Source organism: Tilletiaria anomala (assembly GCF_000711695.1).
Source record: "Tilletiaria anomala UBC 951 chromosome Unknown K437scaffold_180, whole genome shotgun sequence".
Classification (NCBI taxonomy): Eukaryota; Fungi; Basidiomycota; class Exobasidiomycetes; order Georgefischeriales; family Tilletiariaceae; genus Tilletiaria; species Tilletiaria anomala.
In genome coordinates, this window is record NW_013546842.1 from 1 (window position 1) to 18951 (window position 18951).

The 18951-nt window shown below is 56.8% G+C and overlaps 9 protein-coding genes across 9 annotated transcripts; 5 read left to right on the forward strand and 4 right to left on the reverse strand.

The window, feature by feature from the left end:
- On the forward strand, positions 1 to 819 carry K437DRAFT_260210 (uncharacterized protein). The gene has a single exon (XM_013384502.1). It carries the CDS (start codon positions 155 to 157, stop codon positions 353 to 355), a length of 201 nt encoding a protein of 66 aa, XP_013239956.1. The 5' UTR covers positions 1 to 154; the 3' UTR covers positions 356 to 819.
- On the reverse strand, positions 757 to 1420 carry K437DRAFT_62445 (uncharacterized protein). The gene is made up of 2 exons (XM_013384503.1): positions 1061 to 1420; positions 757 to 1000 (listed from the first exon to the last, which is right to left on the reverse strand). Exons 1-2 carry the CDS (start codon positions 1244 to 1246, stop codon positions 857 to 859), a joined length of 330 nt encoding a protein of 109 aa, XP_013239957.1. The 5' UTR covers positions 1247 to 1420; the 3' UTR covers positions 757 to 856.
- A 1481-nt stretch (positions 1421 to 2901) lies between these two features.
- On the forward strand, positions 2902 to 4150 carry K437DRAFT_241337 (uncharacterized protein; the record flags this gene model as incomplete). Its single annotated transcript, XM_013384504.1, has 2 exons — positions 2902 to 3494; positions 3563 to 4150. Coding segments are annotated over exons 1-2 (963 nt in total), but the record flags the coding sequence as incomplete, so codon positions are not given.
- Positions 4151 to 5529: 1379 nt separating this feature from the next.
- K437DRAFT_260212 (inosine triphosphate pyrophosphatase) lies at positions 5530 to 6554 on the reverse strand. The gene is made up of 3 exons (XM_013384505.1): positions 5968 to 6554; positions 5864 to 5897; positions 5530 to 5802 (listed from the first exon to the last, which is right to left on the reverse strand). Exons 1-3 carry the CDS (start codon positions 6489 to 6491, stop codon positions 5734 to 5736), a joined length of 627 nt encoding a protein of 208 aa, XP_013239959.1. The 5' UTR covers positions 6492 to 6554; the 3' UTR covers positions 5530 to 5733.
- A 137-nt stretch (positions 6555 to 6691) lies between these two features.
- K437DRAFT_241343 (uncharacterized protein) lies at positions 6692 to 8721 on the forward strand. Its single transcript, XM_013384506.1, has 3 exons — positions 6692 to 7204; positions 7273 to 8062; positions 8131 to 8721. Exons 1-3 carry the CDS (start codon positions 6787 to 6789, stop codon positions 8666 to 8668), a joined length of 1746 nt encoding a protein of 581 aa, XP_013239960.1. The 5' UTR covers positions 6692 to 6786; the 3' UTR covers positions 8669 to 8721.
- Positions 8673 to 9564, reverse strand: K437DRAFT_260214 (GRIM-19). Its single transcript, XM_013384507.1, has 5 exons — positions 9504 to 9564; positions 9350 to 9362; positions 9067 to 9216; positions 8862 to 9003; positions 8673 to 8788 (listed from the first exon to the last, which is right to left on the reverse strand). The coding sequence occupies exons 1-5, from the start codon at positions 9514 to 9516 to the stop codon at positions 8729 to 8731; spliced, it is 378 nt and encodes a 125-aa protein (XP_013239961.1). The 5' UTR covers positions 9517 to 9564; the 3' UTR covers positions 8673 to 8728.
- Positions 9565 to 9771: 207 nt separating this feature from the next.
- On the forward strand, positions 9772 to 10480 carry K437DRAFT_279812 (60S ribosomal protein L23; the record flags this gene model as incomplete). Its single annotated transcript, XM_013384508.1, has 4 exons — positions 9772 to 9792; positions 9859 to 10140; positions 10205 to 10311; positions 10381 to 10480. The coding sequence occupies 4 exons, from the start codon at positions 9772 to 9774 to the stop codon at positions 10478 to 10480; spliced, it is 510 nt and encodes a 169-aa protein (XP_013239962.1).
- Positions 10481 to 10825: 345 nt separating this feature from the next.
- K437DRAFT_296853 (uncharacterized protein) lies at positions 10826 to 11716 on the reverse strand (the record flags this gene model as incomplete). The annotated part of the gene is made up of 3 exons (XM_013384509.1): positions 10826 to 11383; positions 11427 to 11551; positions 11626 to 11716. The coding sequence occupies 3 exons, from the start codon at positions 11714 to 11716 to the stop codon at positions 10826 to 10828; spliced, it is 774 nt and encodes a 257-aa protein (XP_013239963.1).
- A 614-nt stretch (positions 11717 to 12330) lies between these two features.
- Positions 12331 to 16566, forward strand: K437DRAFT_260217 (vacuolar protein sorting-associated protein 41). Its single transcript, XM_013384510.1, has 5 exons — positions 12331 to 13768; positions 13826 to 15564; positions 15620 to 15739; positions 15802 to 15877; positions 15950 to 16566. Exons 1-5 carry the CDS (start codon positions 12817 to 12819, stop codon positions 16534 to 16536), a joined length of 3474 nt encoding a protein of 1157 aa, XP_013239964.1. The 5' UTR covers positions 12331 to 12816; the 3' UTR covers positions 16537 to 16566.
- Positions 16567 to 18951: the final 2385 nt, after the last annotated feature.

Consider the following 18951-nt stretch of genomic DNA (forward strand, 5'->3'; position numbering starts at 1 on the left):
GTTCATCCTTGGCGCTTGGCGCTTTCTCCCACGTCCAGCCTTTAGAGCAGGATGTGTCCACGGGAGTACGGAAGCGCGCATGGGAACGACACCTTTGGGCCATCTGACTCACTGATATTCCTCATGTTCTTCCAGATCGGAGGATGAATATATCATGCGTAGATATGAAATCGCCTTCTACATCCATGGGTATCATGAAGCTGGTATGAACATTCGATTATCAGGTGTTAAACCAAAAACTCGAGAAACCTCCGCGGCCACCAGGGCCAGCATTGAAAGTGGCTCCAGCATGGTGGGACTGAAGCCCGGCTACCAGGACCGGTCTAGAAGCCGCTGCGAAACAGGGTCGAGGTGAGTCGAAGATGCAGCGGGCGATCCTGGAAAGAAGACCTTGTCATTTAGTCGTAGCAGCAAAGAAATTGCAAACGTTTCGTTTCGTGAGAGCGGCAAAGTCTCACCTATTGGGCCTATCGAACCGCCCTCTTCGAAGGCAGCGAGGCGGATCGCTTCGTCCGTATGTTCACCTGAAGCTCCTGCAAATCATCTGTGAGCGCGGGATTCACGGTCCACGAGCCCTCGACAATCCTAAAAGGAGAATCGAGGGCCAGCGAGCAGTGCACCTCGACGGTGTTCTGCTGAAAGGGAGCATTCGTTGAGCGCTGCAGCAGCTCGTTAAACAGGATGGTGCGCAAAGGGATAGTCGTGAGCGGCAGGAATCAGGGCCACACGCCGAGTTGGTGCTATTGCGACCGGCGACGACGCCATTGTCGCGAATGAGGATGTGATTAGGTCACGATGGGGGGCGCGGGCGTCGGGCTGCTGCTGGCTGTTGCTGCGGAGAGCGCAGAGGCTGGTGCTATATTACCATGTAATGTAGGACAGCCGTAGTCTCCAGTTGCAATCCCACTCCATCCAAGTCTTTCAGTAGAGCGTTCGCAAAGTGCACCCCGTCAGCGTCTTCGATGACTTTAGAAGGAGAAGTACACTTGTCTATAGAGCACTGCAGGCAAGTCTCCAAAAATCTCGCATTTCAAAGCCAACGGATGCAAACTGACAGGACTCGCAGGATGACCACATTTGAACATAACAACTCAGGGGCCTTGGAAAACAGCAGCACTACGGCGTATAGCGTTAACAGCGAAATTGAGAGGCTCGCCGCACCACTCATATAGATACTCGGATGGTCAATCTCGAAGTGTGCGTCTGAATATTTATTACCCGCCATCTTTAAAAAGGTGCTGAGCATGGCGGGAGAAGGCAAGCAGGTATCACACTCTGGCTCAACATGTTAACGACTTGAGGGTCTGTGTTTGGCACTCCCCACGGCTCTTGCAAGAAAGATGCGGTGTTGATGTGGGTGTCTCTCCCGCTAGCGAGGGCGTAGAGAATCCCAATGTCTCCTAGCTATACAGTCCGTCGCGGAATCGGATCTAGCGACCACAGTACCCCAGCTATGGTATGTGTGCCGAGTGTGACGTGGAATGATTCTATCCTTTAGTGAGTTTTACCCGTCCCTGCCAAGTAAATCCGTCTAGGCACCACCGTAGTCCGTCACTGGTTACCGTGAACCTCGCTTGGGATAACTGGTGCTCCACTATCTGCCACTGGTTTTACGCCGACTCTGTTGAATCCTGCTCCATCTTCCATGGATTCTCCGCGAGTGCATTTCTCCTAGCCACATGGTCGTCTTCCCAGGGGTACGAGTTGTGGCCAAACAGCTGTTCTTTTTGATGTTGATAGCTTCGAAGCTGGAATCCAAATTCTCGAGACGCTCATGCATGTTGTTTAGCTGAGAGCTGCGTATGAACTTGTCCAAGAAGATCTCAGTTTGAAGGCAGGGCTTGGGACGCCTAGTCATCACATCAGAAGCCATACAAATGTTTCCGAAGACGGGCGGGGTTGAGCTTGGCACCAGCAGCCGCTAGCGGCCCATCATCATCCTCACTCTCTGCGAGGTACTCATCCTGGGCGAAGGAAATGTCGTCAACGGCAATGTGCATTCCAGGTGTATGATTTGGCGCTACTGCGCACGATGCGGCGACCGGTCGCGCCTCAACCACGGCCGGCACGTCGAGTAGCTTCTTGGGTACCTCGAAAACATCAGCGTGTTTGAACCCGCGCAGATTGGTGAAACGCTCATCAGCTTCAACTCAGTCGGCGGGGCAACGTGGGGATTGACGTATGTCTGCGCCCGGAGGATGTCGCGGCGCAGGACGCACTCGACGAATGCTTCCGCACGCTGCAGGTGCATCTCGATGTGCCTCCGGAGCACAGCGCAGGAAGGCTGAAGGCTAAATCTCAAGCGGTCGAAGAGCTATTTCACCGACATCTGGGCATCCAGGTAAAGGGCGGGGCGAAGTGCGCCGCTCGCGTCGCTTCGTGAGACTCCTCAACGCCACCGAGAGGCTGCGAAGACGTGCGCAACCAGCCTCAGTGGCTCTCCGCTCCACATGCATCTTACTCGCGCTGTAACTGGACGGCGGGTCGAGCTGCGTGTGTCCGCAGCAAGCGCAGTTGCGCAGCGCGTCCCGAGCTGCGGCGTGCTCCGGCCGCAGACTAGGTTCGCCCGCTTCGAAGTTGCGCTAGCCGAGTTGATGCTGTTCAGCGTTTCGCGTACGATGCTGATCAGCGCGCCTTCGGAGGAATTGTCGAGATGTGCATGCTTGGGCGCGCCTGGCGCCCTACGGCAAATCATCAGCAACGACCAGTCTGCACAGGTGTCGCCGCTGTCGCTGCATGCAAGTTCTTCTTTGTCATGCTTATGATCGCGATGAAATAGTATATACACATTATTGCAAGGCTTATTGTTAGGGTTAGGGTCGTTCCATCAAGACAGAACACTAGACTCTTCTCACCGTCGCTCGGCCCGAACGGTCCTTCCTATCTAGGCACCCGTCTATACTTTAAACCGATTCAGGCCCTCGATCAGTCCTTGGGATGGCGGTCTACGACCTTGCCCAGTCACGTCCCACTCGCCGCTTCCACTGCCGCTAATACTTGTGCGGGGCTGAGGAGGGAATGCTATACGTCCGTCCCACGTCTGGCAGGCTGACACGCGCTGACTGAAGGGCACGGGCGTTTTGTTGCTGCTGCTTGGTGTGTGTTGTGTTTCTGGCGCGATGCCGGGCCTCGCAACGCCGTCGACATCAAAGCCGGTGGCGGCTGCTTCGGCAGAGACGACATGCCGCAACGAGCAAGAGTCACGATGGACGCGCTATGGCTCAAGTGCATTTTCGCGTGGCATGAAGATCTCCGACTGGGCGTCCGGGTATGCAAACGCTGCCAGCGCCAAGCTCGGCGGCGAGCGCTTTTGGCCCAGGAGTGGCGACTTTGAGTTGGAGATTGAAAAGTGCGAGCGCATTCTGCGCTGCTTTACCGTCGAGGGCATTGAGTCGGAGGAGGGTGCGGAGGAGGAGGTCGCCACACCTGGCGCAGCGCCCGAGGCTCGGACGGAGACGCACTTGGAAAAAGTCAAGCGCAAAGTCATTCGTAAGGTGAAGTGTGTCGCTGGTATGTGTCGATTGAGATCACTTGTGCTGACCGCCAGCTCGTTTGCCTACAGATCCCACCCGCGCTGGTGGCCCGTGCGCAGGGCATCGCAATCTACACTTCGATGCGTTCGGGGATCGCTCCGCTGGGCGGCAGCGGCGGTTCAGGCCTCGTGATGGGGCGCCTGCCCGATGGGAGTTGGTCGTCACCGTCGTTCATCACCCCGCAAAATTTTGCCGTTGGAATGCTCATCGGGTTGGATATTTTCGACGTCGTCTTGCTGATCAACAGCAAGGAGGCGATGGAGGGCTTCAAGTCGCATAAGTTTACCTTGGGTGCCGAGACGGCCATCGCGACAGGGCCGATGGGCGCGGGAATGAGCATGGAGACGGGGCTCAAGGGCACCAAGGTGATCCCGCCGATTTTTTCCTACGTCAAGAGCCGCGGACTCTACGCCGGCGTGGAGATCATGGGCCAGGCGTTCCTCACGCGCTTTGACGAAAACGAGCGGGTCTACCACTGGCCAGGCATCGCGGGCAGGGACATTCTCGAGGGTAAGGTGCGCGTCCCCGCCGTCGTCGCGCCGCTGCACCACGCACTGCATGAAGCCGAGACAGGCAAGGCGCAGGGCATGCCCGGTGGCAGACCCAACGGCGTTGTCGTTCCCGAGGAGCTCGACACAACCCCGCTGCTGGCCCGACTGATCCCACGCGCGCGCAAGCGCGTGCCCCCGCCGCTGCTTTCCGAAAGTGCCATCATGCACGAAGAGGCCAAGGCGGGGCGCTCCTCGTCGCTCGACTCGCTGCCGCCCGAGCCGCTGCGAGCAGCTCCTGCGGCGGAGGAGGCCGCAGAGGAGGGAGAAGGGATGGAGCTGCAAGAAGGTGAGCGGCTGCATCTTCCACCGACACCCGAGCAGCTCGCATGGATGGAGCAAGCCGGTATCAAAGATGAGGAGGACCTTAGATGGGAACAGAGAGAGCGCGAGGAGGTCTGGGCGTTGCCAAAGCCGCCAGTGCATCCGGACGTGAATAAGTATTGGAGCGAAAAGGCGCACGCGGGCATGCCACCAGAGCATGCACAAGTCGCGCCGGCGCCGGCGACGTTTGACGAGCAGCGTGCGCCTAAGCAAATGTCCACCGCCGACATTCTCACCGCCAGCGCGTCTATCTCGACCATCACACCAGCCGGTCCCGCTCTCGATATCGAAGAGCAGGACGTGCCGCCGGTCGCCAACTTGGACAACCTGACCAGCTGCGAGTCTGAGATGCCCCCTTACGACAGCGCGCGCTCCGAGTCCGACTTTTCCATGTCATCTGCGTCTCATGCGGCCACCTCTTCGCGGCACGAGACGGACGACGAGCAGGATGTCTCAGCCGCGCTCGACAAGCACCTATCCTACTTACCCAGCTTGCAGATGCCCATGCAGGCCATCGCAAACAACGCATCACGAGAGAACAAGGTAGCCCCGGAAACGGGGGGCGACGAGCAAGCCGCTGGAGCAGACGTAGGAGCTGCGTCGCCCGGTGAAGAGCAAGATGCTGTAGCAAGGCGTGCAGGTGTGCCGCCGCAAAATGCAGTATCGGCCGGTGTTGAGCAGGTCGCTGCGGAGGCCGCACAAGCACTCACAGCGGGCAGTGGCGAGGCTGCTGCCAAGCTCCAGGCCAGCCCCGAGATCCGCGTGGCACAACTGCCAGAGGCTGAGCGCTCCTTGTTCGAAACGAGCAAGCCTCCTCTCTCCCTCGCGTCTGAGGTTGTAGGGGCACCACCACCCTCGTCATCACCCTCGCCCTTGCTTTCGCCGCGCTCTCCGCGCTCACCCTTGCTCGCCGAAGCCGGATCAGCACTCGGCCGCTCCAGCTCCGTTCGTTCCATGCTCAGCATCGACTCAGCCTCCGGACGTACGCCGGGAAGCATCACGCCGCCCGCGCGCCCCAGCCGCGCTGCGAGGCCGCCGCGCGCGGCAGCCCGTGCCCTGGCCGGCGCGCTCGACTCCAGCCTATCGGTTGACGGTCCCGCAGAACCGGAAGAGGCCACAACCGAGCAGCATTAGACGTTTTCCATCCCATTTGTAGCATACATGCAATACAAGCTACATGCAGCACAACTAGATGCATACCAGCTATGGGTTGGTTAGGATTACCGGTTGGGAGGCGCAATGAAAGCCTACCGAAGGATAGCGCGCGTGCGACTGGTTCACCTGCCATCCTCTTCGCACAGCACGATCAAAGTGGAGGCGGCAGCGCATCAAGAGGGAGGAGCCTGCACTTGCAGGAATGAACGGAGTTTATCAAGAGCCTTGTATCGATGAGAGAGCTGAGCAAGCGCAGGGGAACAGTCAGCATGGGTGGGTGGCCTTCGTCGGATCGCCACTGACCGAGTTCTTTTGCACGGGCTCCATCTCCGCATAGCTGCAAGAACATCGAGCGCGGGTCAAGAGTTTATTCTCGTATTTTGTTCAAGAGGAGAGCACCGACTCACGTTTTCCCGGTCGCTTCTATCTCGAGGATTGGGTCCCATCCAAAGTTCTTTGGGCCGCGGGCTGGCACGATCGTGCCTCTGGTCCGCCCCTCGAACAATTTGATCTCCGTTTCCCCTTCAAACTGCAGCGCGAACGTGCACACAGCGTGCGCGCTCTTGTCCTCGAACCCAGCGAGCATCTTGTTTAGCCCGTCATGACCAAGCTCCCGGAGAAAGTCCTTGATGTACACTCCGGGAAGGACGTCGTTGAAAGCACCAAACGTGAGCGCAGTGTCCTCCGTGATCACAGCTCGTCGACGGTCAGATCGTGCGGCTGTCTCAGGCGCAGAAAACAGCAGCGAGGCGGCACTCTTGCACTTGGCTGTCGCCACCTCTTGCGTAGTGCCCTGGATTTCCGGCACCTCCAGGGCTTGCGACACCAGTTCAAATGCGGCTGACGAGGAGGCAGACAGAATCTCGCGCACCTCCCGTAGCTTGTTCGCGTTCCCCGTGACGAACGTGATCTCCAGCAACGGCGTAGCCATCTTGGAGATTATCCCATGCAGTGACATGCGGCATCGACCGCAGGCACGCATCGAAGGCAGCACATACAGACGAGGACCAATGAGTTCCTGATGGGAGTAAAGGTAGTGGAGTATGTGGATCGGTAACTTTTCTCAAGAAAGTCGCCGACGTCGCAAATTTTTTGAGCGATCGCGCCTCATGCACATGCATACACACTTCGTTTGCGGCTACTTGAGAGCCCGGCTCGGTGCGGGTCCTTGCTGGCATCGAGGAAGCAGATTGCGGATATCGGAAAGGAGGCAAGGTGATTCCAAGATGGCTTCATCATTCGCAGAAGCGGCCGCCAAAGCCGCTGCTCTGTCGGCTCCGCCATCTGGGGAGCACGATCTGGCGGCCATTGGCTCCAACACAGACGAAGGTAGGTCGTCCGATGTCACCGCGCAAGTGGATGCACTCAACACCCAGTCGCAAGGGCAGGCGTTCTGGCCATCTGCACATGCTACCTCTTCAACAGAGCCATCCGTAGATCACCGCATCAAGCATCTCATCCTCGATGCGTCGCCTCTTCTCACGCAAGCGCCCGTGCAAGCATTGAAGGCGCAGCGCATCTACATTCCCCCGCAGGTCGTCGCCGAGCTGCGGGATCCGAAGGCACGAGCGCACCTCGACTGGCTTAAGCTCAGTGGGCAGGAGGTCGTCATCAGGGAAGGAGGGCCTGAAGCGATGCTGAAAGGTGAGCTGGCAGGACCGCTCCCAACCGCATCGCTTGTCGCTCACCCGTGCATTGCCTGCATTTGGCAGTTATCGCGTTTGCGAAAAAGACGGGAGACTACGCGGTCCTGTCGCATGCGGACTTGTCTGTCTTGGCGCTGACGTACGCACTTGAGGCCGAGGAGCACGGAACGTGGCGCATTCGAGACGAGATCGGGGGGGCGACTGGGCAGCAAAAGCACGAAGCGGAAAAGGTTGAGCAGCTGCGAAAGGAGGGAAAGCTTCCACCGGCGAGAGAGGGTAAGAGCCACGGGAAAGGAAAAGGAAAGCGGGCCGAGGCAGAGACAAGAAATCCCGCAACGGAAAGCCATGTGCCAGCCGCTTCTCAGGAAGCAGCGCCGGAGCCAGAGACAACTCAGCCTCCGCCCGCGGACGCAGCAGATCGCGTACATTCCTCATCCAAAGACTGCATCGCAGCTGGGTATGACACTGGCGAAGCCAATCAAGCGACAGGACCCTCAAATGCCACTGATGTTGCGGAAGAGGACCCTAGCGACGAGGAAGACGATGGTGGCGAATGGATCAATGCAGAAAACCTGACAGAGCACCGAAACCTGGCGCTAGGAATTGTGACGCAAGAGTCCAAGTTGTCTAAGGACGAAGCGCAGCGCTTGAACGCTGGAGAGGAGCCGGCGTCGGCCAACAGTAAGGGCAGGAGCAAAGCTAAGAAGCCACCGCGGCCGATGAGCGTCGCATGCATCACCTCGGACTATGCGGTGCAGAACGTCATGCTCCAGATGGGTCTCGCCCTGATCAGCATGTCTGGGCAGCGCATCACGCAGGTCAAGAGCTGGGTTCTCAGATGTCATGCCTGCACAAAGTGAGCCTATTCCGAACGACATATAAAAGGGCTCCTTCCACTGATCAACTGATATTTGCGATGTGCAGAATCTGCAAGGATCAGGAGCGAAAGTTCTGCCCCTCGTGCGGCAATCCAACACTGCTTCGCACGTCGGTTACGTCGATGGCGCCTGGCGCGGGTGTCGGCTCGTCTGCGGTCTCTGGCAGTGCTGCCTCCATGGGCCTCCAGGTCCACCTCAAGCAGCACTTTCAGTACAAGAACCGCGGGACGGTCTATCCGCTGCCGGCGCCCAAGCCATCTTCATCGTCGGCACTCAAGCAGCAGCCGGCACGCGGCGGGGTAAAGCACAAGCCCGTGCCGATCCTGCGCGAAGACCAAGTCGAGTGGCAGCGTGCGGTCGCACACGAAAAGGTGCGCAAGGAAAAGCAGGAGAGGGCAATGCTCAAGGCGATCGAGAAGAGCGGAGGCAGGAAGGACGCCTTTAGTGCCCGATTTGACGACCCAGACTGGATGCCAGACATGCTCTTAACTAGCGGGAAAGGTCGTCGCGCCGCGGGCGACGGACTCCCAGCGCTTGGCCTCGGGCGCAAGAACCCCAACGAGCGCAAAGGACCCCGGAGATGAGATGATTTCCTGTACTTTTGCATTTGTTCACATACACCTCGTATTGCAGCAACTGAGGTCTTACAGGACAGCAAAGGTGTTTGGGGTGTACCGCTTCGTGTTGTACACACTCTTGCCAGCCTGTAGAAGTGCAACGCACGCGGGCATGGTCAGTCACATGGTCAGTCACTCGATCTCGAGAGCGGCGATGCACCTCCCAACCTGGAACGTCCTTCATGATCTCCTTCTCCCGTGAGAGCTGCGCCTGCTCGCGTCGGTAGGTATCCCGGTCTGCTTCAGCGAGAAGCATAGGCACAAGGTGAATACGCGACCAGGCCCGCTCGCGCTTGAGCTCTCTGAAGAGTGTGCAAAGTCGTCAGCTAGGAAAGGTTTCAGCGCATCCCCGCGATACCGCTCACCTCTGCTCAAGGTTTCCCTGGCCAACTCGGTAGAAGCCCCAGGCGCATATGGCAAGGACGCCGCCAAAGATCGCAATGCCGCCTGGTCCACGCGCTGGAAGATTTCGCTTGTAGCGGATCGGCGCGTAGCCGCCCTGCGGCGGCAAGTCTCTGCGATCAGCGCACAGGCAGGCATACCGGGTCGGCAAAGGTCGAGGCGATGCAGCGATAGGAGAGGGGAGGCAAGGCAGGCTTGATCAGCGTCGAATTTGCACACACTGGGCTGTTCCCTGCAATTCCTCACTGCTTGAAAGAGACTACGTCCGTGAGCAGCAATAACAGGAAGCCGTGGGAAGGGGGTCAATGTTCGTGCGTGCATATGGCGGTTCGCTCGGGTCTATCCGCGCCGTCTGCACACCCAGACCTCGTGCGCCTGACCAGCCGCTGCTTTTACTCACATCCGCCACTCATGACTGTCTACCTGCCCGATTGCTTTCGAGGGGACGAGTTGCGCCTGGCAACGTCAACGAAGAGGACGTTTAGTATAGCTATGGGACATCGAAGACAGGACGAGGAGTCAATGAGCCTTCGCCAGCAGCGGAGTGGTCACGTGATAGAAATTTTCCTCCCCTGAACACAGAACCTTGTCTCCAAACTATCTTTCCCTCTTGCTTCTTCCCAGCACTTGCTACAATACGCAAGCACGGTCAAGAATAGGCAGGCAACATGTCGCAGGTGGTAGGAAATGTGAGTGCTCTTTTTATGCGAGCTGCGAAGAACACCCGCTGATGTGTGCTTTGCGCGAACTTGCAGACTGCCCTTCTCTTTACACGGTCATGGCATCAGGTCTCGGCGCGCTCCCGCGTGCTCGGGCCATTGGCCGTGAGCATCGCGACAACGTTGATGGGCAAGCATAAGCCGCACTATGACCCTTCTGTCGACGCGTTTGGAGACTACGTTGTCGTCACGAATGCCCGCGATGTCGTCCTGACCGGGCGAAAAGAAGAGCAGAAAAAGTACTATAGGCACTCGATGTATCCCGGAGGGCTCAAGGTCACCGGCGTCAAGGAGCTTCGCGAGACAAAGCCAGAGGAGGTGTGTTTTTCCGTTCGACAGAAGGGGGCGTAGGCGCTAGCTCAACTCGCTTGCTCTACCACAGATCATCAGAGAGGCGGTCGCAGGGATGCTGCCCAAGAACACCCTGCGAGATCGCCGGCTGGAGCGCCTCAAAGTTTTTCCAGACGACGCGCACCCATACACTCAAAAGTGAGCCCGCTTTCTGCGCTTTCCCTCGCAGCTTGTGATGCTGAAAGCTCTATTCGCTACCTGTAACAGCATAACCAAGCGCTATGACTTGCCGGCAAAGGCAGCAGCACATGCAACCCAGCCTTCCGGTGCGCCATCACTCCGCACTCTCGGGCGCCCGACCTCCTAGCACTGCGTCTGCTTGCTGCGCACATACTGTATTTGTACCGCTCTACTGATCGCTTACCCATTGCAACTTTTTGCAAGCCGAGCATCTTACTAACTCAGACCTTTCGAAAAGAGAAAAAAAACTTCCCAGCAGGCTTGTCGCCCGCACGACAGCCTTCTGTCACTCGTGTCGGGCCAAAGCTGAGGGCTGGGATAGATGGACTGCCTCTACATCTGAACGCATCGAGCGCCCTGCTTTCGCCACTTACTCTTCAGGCGACCGGCGCAAGGTGATGTCTGTTTTGTTCCAGAAGGCGACAAGCGTACGTCAGACTTTGCAGCGCAGGGACGAGCTTTACGCTTTGCTTTAAATCGGCAGCCTTGTACACTCCACGCCGCGACACGGATGGAATGGGCTCCAGACGGGAGGCTTCCAATATCCTGCATGATATTCTATTCCCACACTAGATGGATTCCCACTATGTCGCCATTTGATGTGAAAGGCACAGTAAGCCGCTGCAACGCTCGATTCAAGGTAGACCTGCGCAATGCTGCCTGCTTTGGGGACCTTCTCGCTGGGCGCTGCGTCTGTCATGGACTTGAACATGCCTTGCTTCTCTTCCTCGGCCATGTACCAGAGCGATGTAGCAACAGGTCCCGCTACGGCGCAATTGAAGCGGATGCGCAGGTCGTCCAACGTGGCGAGGCTGACTACCAGTCTTCTCCTGAGGCCTTCGGCGCCGGTCCCGAAGCCGTTGTCGATGCTCAAGCCGGGGGTGGGCTTGTGGCTGACGCTTCCTTTAGTAACTGTCAGCGAGCTGTCGTGTGCCCAATAGTCGAGCGCGAAGCACGCGGTCGGGATCACGCCAAAGAAGCGCACCTCAACCGTTTCAACAACCGAAGTATAGCCAAACTCCCAAAGCGGCTTTATGGCCAGGTCATCGCCGCCGTTTAGATGACGGGGTCACCCTTGCCTTTTCACGATGCCGCGACAGACCGTCGAGTAGTTTGCGCAGGTTCCACTCTGTCCGTGAGCCGACCTTCAGGTGCGCGCCGGGTCGCCATTGTTCTGCTAGCTCCGTTCCGACAGCCGCTGGACCATCGCGTCAACCTTCGCTTGCCAGGAGAACCCGGCAAAGACGCCAGCGGCCTCTTCAATCAGCGTACCCGAGGTGCACCGGAAAGTGCATGACGTGACGCCGATTGTGAACACGCGCGAGCCGTTGAGAAGGGCAATGCACTTGGGTTGTGTGGTCATTCTCATAGACGCTTGTCCAACAGCACTCGTACGGAGAAACAGACATCATGTTCGTAGGCGGTCAGGCGAGGTAGGCTTGCGTCGACACAGAACTGACTTTCCGGACGCATTATATATATAAATATAGACGCCTGTCTCTCGTCATAAAGCGGAAGATCATGCTCGCCCATGCTGGTCCACGGCGCCCCCTATTAGCTCGACGAGGGTGTGATCTACAGCACGTCAGCACGCTGCCATATCAACGAGCTATCACCGAAGAGCGCGGACGTAGGGATCTGGGAAGAGACGATTCCAGGACCACCATAGATGCAGGATGGTGCAAGCTTCAGCCAACACGAGCCCGACGCTTGATATCATTAATAGCATTCGCAGAGTGTCTCCCTTGTCGTGTCGATCTTGCCGTGAGATTTGGAACCTACAGACTGCCATGGCGAAAGCCTAATGAGCGAACGAAGGGAGCGGGAAATCGACATTGCTTCGGAATTGGAATATAAACTGTGCTCAATGAATAAGCGCTCATTATAATCAGAACATGTGCTAAGTCGTTTCGACAACCGGGGTGTGCTGCAATGAAACGACATCGGCTGGGACCCAGGGCCGAAATCTAAGGGAATCCATGCACGTCATCGACAACGCCCGACCTTCTGAGAGTTTCAGCCCGTCGATCAAAGCCGCAACCTATGCACAATGTCTACTTCCAGCACTGCTTGCCTTTATGGGCCTGCATTGAGACCGACCATATAATCTGGCTGCGTGCTATTGAGTGTTTACAAAGCTCTGCCACTCTTCGGCATTACTGGATGGCCCAGGTCAATGCAAGGCTTCTTTCTTTTTGGGCTCATCGTACCGCTACTTTGTTTCTTTTCTGGGGATGCACTTGGGCTAGCGATCAACACGATTTTGGTTGGAGATCATGGTCATTGCAAAGAAAAGGCACTTTGAGTGGAGGGATTGCGCACCAGAACTGCAGACAGGCGCTGCCCAAGCGTTGGTTAGCTTGCCATGGGCTGGTATAGCACGTCGAGGCTTTAAGGAGGAGAGCGCACCGTCGAATTCTTGGTAGGACCCCCTCTCCCCCTTTGGAACATCGACCATCTGTCATGGATGTGGTGGCCCTTGGCCCCTCGTCGCTCGACGAAGCGATCGATCCTGCTCCACAGCATGACTCGTGCCTGTGTTCGGAGGGACAACAGGCTTCCACGGTACCTGACGGGCCTCTGACAGTCACTGCTGACGCAGAAACGACGACAGCGGCAGTCGTAGGAGATCTGCCCATGGACACATCCATCTCCATGCTTAAGCGCCGGACACATCCCGAGCAGGCGACGGAGAACGCGCTCGGACAAAACTCTGGTGCTGGAGCCGATGCCGCTGATGACGCTGTGGCCCCCCGCAACGATGGGTGGCTTGAGTCGTTTCTAGCAAAGCAGGGCGGTGTATCTACAGACGCCGGATTCAAGCAGCAGGCCGAAGATCGGGAGGCCCAAGAAGGAGGAGACGTGCTCCCAGAGGCAGAGGCTGACGCATCGATAGACGCTGTCGAAGGAGAGCAGCCTCCAATCAGTCCCAGCCAGGCCGCGGAGAAGCTGCGAGCAGCGCTCTCAACGCCCACAACTCCCCCTTCTCTGCCTCAGAATCTAGCACCTGAAGGAATCGAAGCAGGTGCTGGCCAGGGTGGCAAAGGGACTGCGCCGGCCAGCGGCAGGAGCGCAGAGGTCATTGACAGTCGGACAACGGCTCCGCGGCGAACGAGCTTTCTTTCCTCCGTTTTTGAAGAGGAAGAGGCCGAGGAAAGAGACGAAGAAGACGAGATTGAGCCGTCGCTCAAGTACGAAAAGCTCAAGGGTGGGGCAGCAGACGTGCTCAGGAAGGACACTGCTTCCGCGATGGCCGTGTCGGATCGCTTCCTCGCACTCGGCACGCATGCGGGCATGATCTACATTTTGGACATCGAAGGCAACCTCGTCAAGGGCTTTCGTACACATACAGCCAGCATTCTCGCGCTCGATATCGACAATACCTCGGAATTTGTCGCCAGCGCAGGAATGGATGGTGAGTGTCAGCTCGCAGCTCGCCTGCATTTCACACTGACACTTGCGTCTGCCGCAGGTCTTGTTTCCATCTCGGCGCTGTCGACGTCCGAGCAGTATGTGTTCGACTTTCGACGACCGATGCGCTGCGTTGCACTCGAGCCCAACTTTGGGCGCAAGTCGACGCGCGCCTTTGTCTGCGGTGGCATGGCCGGTGCGCTCCTGCAGCGCGAGAAGAGTTGGTTCGGACACAAAGAGGTCGTGCTACACGCTGGCGAGGGTCCCATTTGGAATGTGCAATGGAAGGGCAACCTGATCGCTTGGGCAAACGACCGTGGCGTCCGCATCTACGACAACAACACTAAGCAGCGCATCACATTCATCACACCGCCGTCATCCGAAGTGCGCGCCGACATGAATCGTTGCAGTCTGTTCTGGAAGGACGCTCGCACTCTCTTGATCGCATGGGCGGACCACATCAAGATTGCAAAAGTCAAGGAGCGCACACAAGTAGCACCTGGCGGAGGCGCGCCTGTCACCCTAGGCACGGCAGCCTCGTCTTCCCAGCTGTACGTCGAAATGGTCGCCATCTACCAGCTTGACACCGTCATCATCAGCATCGCGCCGTATGGGAACGATTTTCTCGTGCTGGTGCACATTACTGCAGATGACGACGACCCACGCGAGACGGCGTCGGAGGAGGAGTGCCGCTTCAAGCGCAGAGAAGCCCTGCCGCCTGAGCTGCGCATCATCAGCGGCGATGGCGAAGAGCTCAGCAGCGACATGCTGTCCGTCTCGAACTGCGCGCGCTACCAGTGCAACGACTACTTGCTCGTCCCAGCTGCCGATGCTCTCACTACTAAGGACCCCGAGCAGCGCTCTTTTTTCGTCGTGACGCCGACCGACATCATAATTGCTCGCCCTCGCACCCGCAAGGACCACATCGACTGGCTCCTCGATCGGCGGCAGTACGCCCAGGCACTGTCCGAGATAGAGGCGATGGGGAGCAAGCAAGCGGCTCTGCTCGGATACGACTCAGCCGACATTGGCCGCAACTACCTCAAATATCTGGTCGAGGTGGGCAACTTTCTCCGCGCCGCGCGCGTCGCGGGCCGCATCCTCGGCCGCAACGCGAAAGCGTGGGAGGATTGGGTGTTTTTGTTTGTTGAACGGGGGGAATTCCAGTCCATCATCCCATTCATCCCGATCGAGGACCCGACGCTTAGCAACATTGTCTACGACATGGTGCTCGCCCACTACCTTCATATCGGCTCGGAAAAGTTGCTGGAGACCGTTCAGGCATGGCCCCCAAACATTTACAGCACTCAAGCGGTCGTCCGTGCCATTGAAGATAAGCTCCAGCACGAGCCATCTTCGCAGCTGCTCATGGAAAGTATTGCCGTCATCTTGATCGCAAACCGGCAGCCAGGGAAAGCGCTGCCGTACTACCTTCGTCTGCGCAAGCCAGATGTGTTCAAACTCATCCTCGAACACAACCTGTTCAGCGATGTGCGGGATCAGGCATTGTCCTTGATCGAATTCGACGAGGACATTTCGGCAGATGCAGGTCCCAACGGCGCCAGAACTGCCATCCAGATGCTAGTGGATCACAAATTTTCCATCCCGATTCATCGTGTTGTGCCGCAGCTCGAATCCAGCCCACAACACCTGCATCTTTATCTCGACGCACTTTTTCGCCAAGATCCGCAGTCTGTTACAGAATTTTCTGACCAGCAGGTTTCGCTGTACGCGGAATACCAGCCCGAGGCTCTCATGCCATACCTTCGTGCGATGAGCAGCTACTACGACATTGAAAAGGTGAGTTGCCCAAGAATAAGCGGCCAACGCTCGGCTAACCCCGTCGATTGCCCAGGCGTATCAAGTTTGCAAGGCCAAGGATCTAGTTCCGGAAATGGTGTTCCTGCTCGGCCGTGTGGGCGACAATAAGCGCGCACTCAATCTGATCATCGAGCGACTTGCCGACGTTGAACGGGTATGCTTTGGGCGAAGCTGTTGGTGGCTGCGAGCATCCTACTCATGCTGTGTGTTTTGCAGGCGATCGACTTTGCTAAAGAGCAAAATGATGACGATCTCTGGGAGGATTTACTAAAGTATTCCGAGACGCGGCCAGGTAAGCAACGCGCGAGCGCTGGTTGAGAGCAGCATGGGCTGAGATTCCCCTCCCCCTCGGCCTTCTCTGCAGCGTTCATACGGGGTCTGCTGGAAAACGTCGGCGCTGAGATTGATCCTTTGCGATTGATCCGCCGCATCAAGGACGGGCTCGAGATTCCCGGTCTGAAGCCGGCACTCATTAAGATCCTTCAAGAGTTCAATCTGCAGCTGTCCTTACTAGATGGATGCGCTGCCATCTTGTACCACGACGGCGAGGCGTTCTCCCAAGAGCTCAGGCGGGCACAACGGCATGGGATGCATGGGCATGTCGAAGCACCCTGCAGCAAATGCGGGCGTGACCTATACAACATGCCGGCCATCCAAGAGAACAACCTCCGCCTCGAGCTGCCGTCGGTCTTTTGTTTCTGCCGGCACGTATTCCATTTAACATGCCTTGTGGCTCCAGTAAAAGTGCCAAAGCGACAGCAACAGGATCTTCCGGCACTTCCTCTGTCCGTCACTCAGGCTGGGTCCAACTTTGACCAAATTCTCGGACCAGAGCGACGCAAGCAAGCCAGAAAGTTCGCATATGAATCAAAACTCAAGTACGAGACCTGCTTGCGCGCTGTCCTCCGAAAGGGCTGCCCTTTGTGTGCTCAGCAAAAGCATGTATCATAGTGCGTACGTGGAAAGACAGCGAGCACCCATTTCTTCGCAGCATTCCCGCGTTCCTCACGCCAGAAAGGGATGATGATCCGGAAAAGCTGCCCTGCTCCTCGCGTTCGGAACCAATATTACACGACTTTGGTCGAAGCGGTAGAAAAGCTAACCCCTGCTAGGAAGGCCCGCAAGCCTCTCCAGGTGGCTCGTGTACACTCCAACATCGGAAGGGATAAGAGGCCGAACGTTGCGCTGTGCTAGGTAGAGAGTCCTTAATCGGCAAGCATGGTGCGATTGAAAGGCTGCTGCAAGCCATCGGAAAGGCCGTCCACGCCGGATATCCCGTTCCAGGCCTGCGCAAAGTGATAGTCCAAGTCGGTTACAACAGCGGCATCATGATGCAGACGATGCATAAAGACGGTGCAGACCGTGTAGGACAAGGGCTTTGCAACGCCTTTCTTTCTTTGCTGGGTGAAGGCTGTTCGTCATTTGTTCGGAGTGCCGCGAGGTGGGGCATCCCAAAGTCCTGCTCTCGTACCAGAAAGTGAGGCTCGAGCATAGAGGTGTCCAAAGGGATTGCAGTATAAATGGTCAGCTGATTCGCAACTGAAGGTTAGCTTCACTTACACAATTGGCACACGAGCCGAATAGCCTGCCTGCCTAGATAAGTATGGAGTTCTCGCATTCCCAATATATTCCTCGACAGAATGTTGGCAGCATGTGGACTTATCTCTCGGTCTTACACCGTCGGGCGCATCGATCGCCGCGGTGTCCGCTGGCGGTGCAGAGGCACAGTCGCTGCTCTGCGCTGACTGTCGACGAGCGGAAGAAGCGTGCGTCGGAAATGTTCAAGCTTTGATGCGAGGGAGGCCAAGCTCTGCAAATTAGAGTTTCCCTAGGCCCGATTCAGTCCCGCTCGAGGGGCTGCAAAATGCTTCGCCGGACCTTCGCGGTTAAGTCAAGCATTCAGATGGGAGGAGAGCATGCGTGTGCTGCGCTAAAGCCTGGATACAGCTCAGCTGGGTCGGTCCCTGTCTGGATACAGCTGCCAAACACATCAACTATGAACTATCGAGCATTTCCGCCTGCATGGTCTCGACATGAACGACCCAGCATCAGCACAATGATGCGGCCAGGCATGCCGAGCAAAGTGGAATGCACGAGTACCAGCCAGTTTGCAATCGCACAGGAAATTGCCGCAAAAGAGAGTGGCAAGGCCACGAGGTTCGTAGTCAGGCAAAACTGGATCAAGTTACCCAGTGGAAGGAGTCTATCAGATGCATCATCCACTCGCAATCATACTCGGCGGGGAGCGGATTTAGGGCTGGGGGGAAGGGATTAGGTGAGGCAGGCATCGTGCAAGGTGGTGGGTGTGGTGTGGTATGGGGGGATGTTGGATCTCGTGAATAGGTATGAGTCAGAGTTGCTTTGATGGGCGATGGGCATGTTCAGCTTGGTGCATTGGGGCATGCGATGCATTAATGTTTTGAATAATGCACATATGATTAGGGGTAGGGGACTGTTGAGACTTGCAAACAGGCTTATACGTTATCGAGGGGATGATAACGTTCAGCAAAACATCCGAAATTTAACGACGTCAGGAACAGAATGGCCTGGGGCGCACCCCGGATGGCGGTACCGGCACTAGCTTTACGAGCTACAGGGAGCTCGTTCGAAGCAAGCTGACCATCGTGCTCTAGGAGAAGGAAATGCACATGCAGACTGGTCTTTTGGAAATTCGACCGAAACTGTTAACGATACCATGAAAAAGTCACACGAGCCAAAGCACTTAACCAAGGTGTAGGGCCTTCTGTATGATCAATGGGTGCCATTCTTCTCTTTTTCCACGTATCGATGGTGACAGCAACTGGTGCACATGCCCCACTGCAAAAAGTAGACGTTCCTTTTTCATCCACTTCAATCGAAATTGTGCGCGTCACACTTCCCCGGATTAACTGACGCCTGACATGAGCCAGCTCATTGCTTGAAGTAGTACTATATAAACCCTTTAAGAGTGTGGATTGGCCAGTTTCTCGCACCTTTTAACACCCACTAAAGCAGGTGACATTTACAAGTGGTTAGCGGCTAGACTCTAGACAAAACTCTGGTTTCAACAGACGAGTCGTGCTACTGCAAAGTTCCATCGCTCGGAAGGGCATGGACACCAAATAGCGCCACAACTGCAGCTTACGTTCTTGATGCTGATCAAGCTCCCTCATCATGAGCAACACTTTTACCGCTACTGCTACATCCTTACGAGGAATGCTACACGCTATGAATCCAAGACACTCAGCAGCCGTAGCCTGGCCGTCCCCAACATCCAGCATTGATCTTCGCCTCATTCTGTTCACTCTAATCCTATCTTTGTTCAAAGAAATCTGTCCAGACTTTCAAACATCCTTGTCATCAAAACCAAAACACATTCATTCCAGA

Bases quoted from the DNA above. Each gene is read 5' to 3' on its own strand.
- K437DRAFT_260214 (XM_013384507.1), bottom strand. The intron at 9,004-9,066 runs GTGAGCGGTATC...CACACTCTTCAG, and splicing joins CAGGGAAACCTTGAGCAGAG to AGAGCTCAAGCGCGAGCGGG. The intron at 8,789-8,861 runs GTGCATCGCCGC...GCACTTCTACAG, and splicing joins AGGACGTTCCAGGTTGGGAG to GCTGGCAAGAGTGTGTACAA.
- K437DRAFT_241343 (XM_013384506.1), top strand. From the start codon at position 6,787: ATGGCTTCATCATTCGCAGAAGCGGCCGCCAAAGCCGCTGCTCTGTCG. The intron at 7,205-7,272 runs GTGAGCTGGCAG...TGCATTTGGCAG, and splicing joins GCCTGAAGCGATGCTGAAAG to TTATCGCGTTTGCGAAAAAG. The intron at 8,063-8,130 runs GTGAGCCTATTC...TGCGATGTGCAG, and splicing joins AGATGTCATGCCTGCACAAA to AATCTGCAAGGATCAGGAGC.
- K437DRAFT_260212 (XM_013384505.1), bottom strand. From the start codon at position 6,491: ATGGCTACGCCGTTGCTGGAGATCACGTTCGTCACGGGGAACGCGAAC. The intron at 5,898-5,967 runs GTGAGTCGGTGC...ATGTTCTTGCAG, and splicing joins ATAGAAGCGACCGGGAAAAC to CTATGCGGAGATGGAGCCCG. The intron at 5,803-5,863 runs GTCAGTGGCGAT...GCGCTTGCTCAG, and splicing joins AGCCCGTGCAAAAGAACTCG to CTCTCTCATCGATACAAGGC.
- K437DRAFT_260210 (XM_013384502.1), top strand. From the start codon at position 155: ATGCGTAGATATGAAATCGCCTTCTACATCCATGGGTATCATGAAGCT.
- K437DRAFT_62445 (XM_013384503.1), bottom strand. From the start codon at position 1,246: ATGCTCAGCACCTTTTTAAAGATGGCGGGTAATAAATATTCAGACGCA. The intron at 1,001-1,060 runs GTCCTGTCAGTT...ACTTGCCTGCAG, and splicing joins CAAATGTGGTCATCCTGCGA to TGCTCTATAGACAAGTGTAC.
- K437DRAFT_260217 (XM_013384510.1), top strand. From the start codon at position 12,817: ATGGATGTGGTGGCCCTTGGCCCCTCGTCGCTCGACGAAGCGATCGAT. The intron at 15,565-15,619 runs GTGAGTTGCCCA...TCGATTGCCCAG, and splicing joins GCTACTACGACATTGAAAAG to GCGTATCAAGTTTGCAAGGC. The intron at 15,740-15,801 runs GTATGCTTTGGG...TGTGTTTTGCAG, and splicing joins GACTTGCCGACGTTGAACGG to GCGATCGACTTTGCTAAAGA.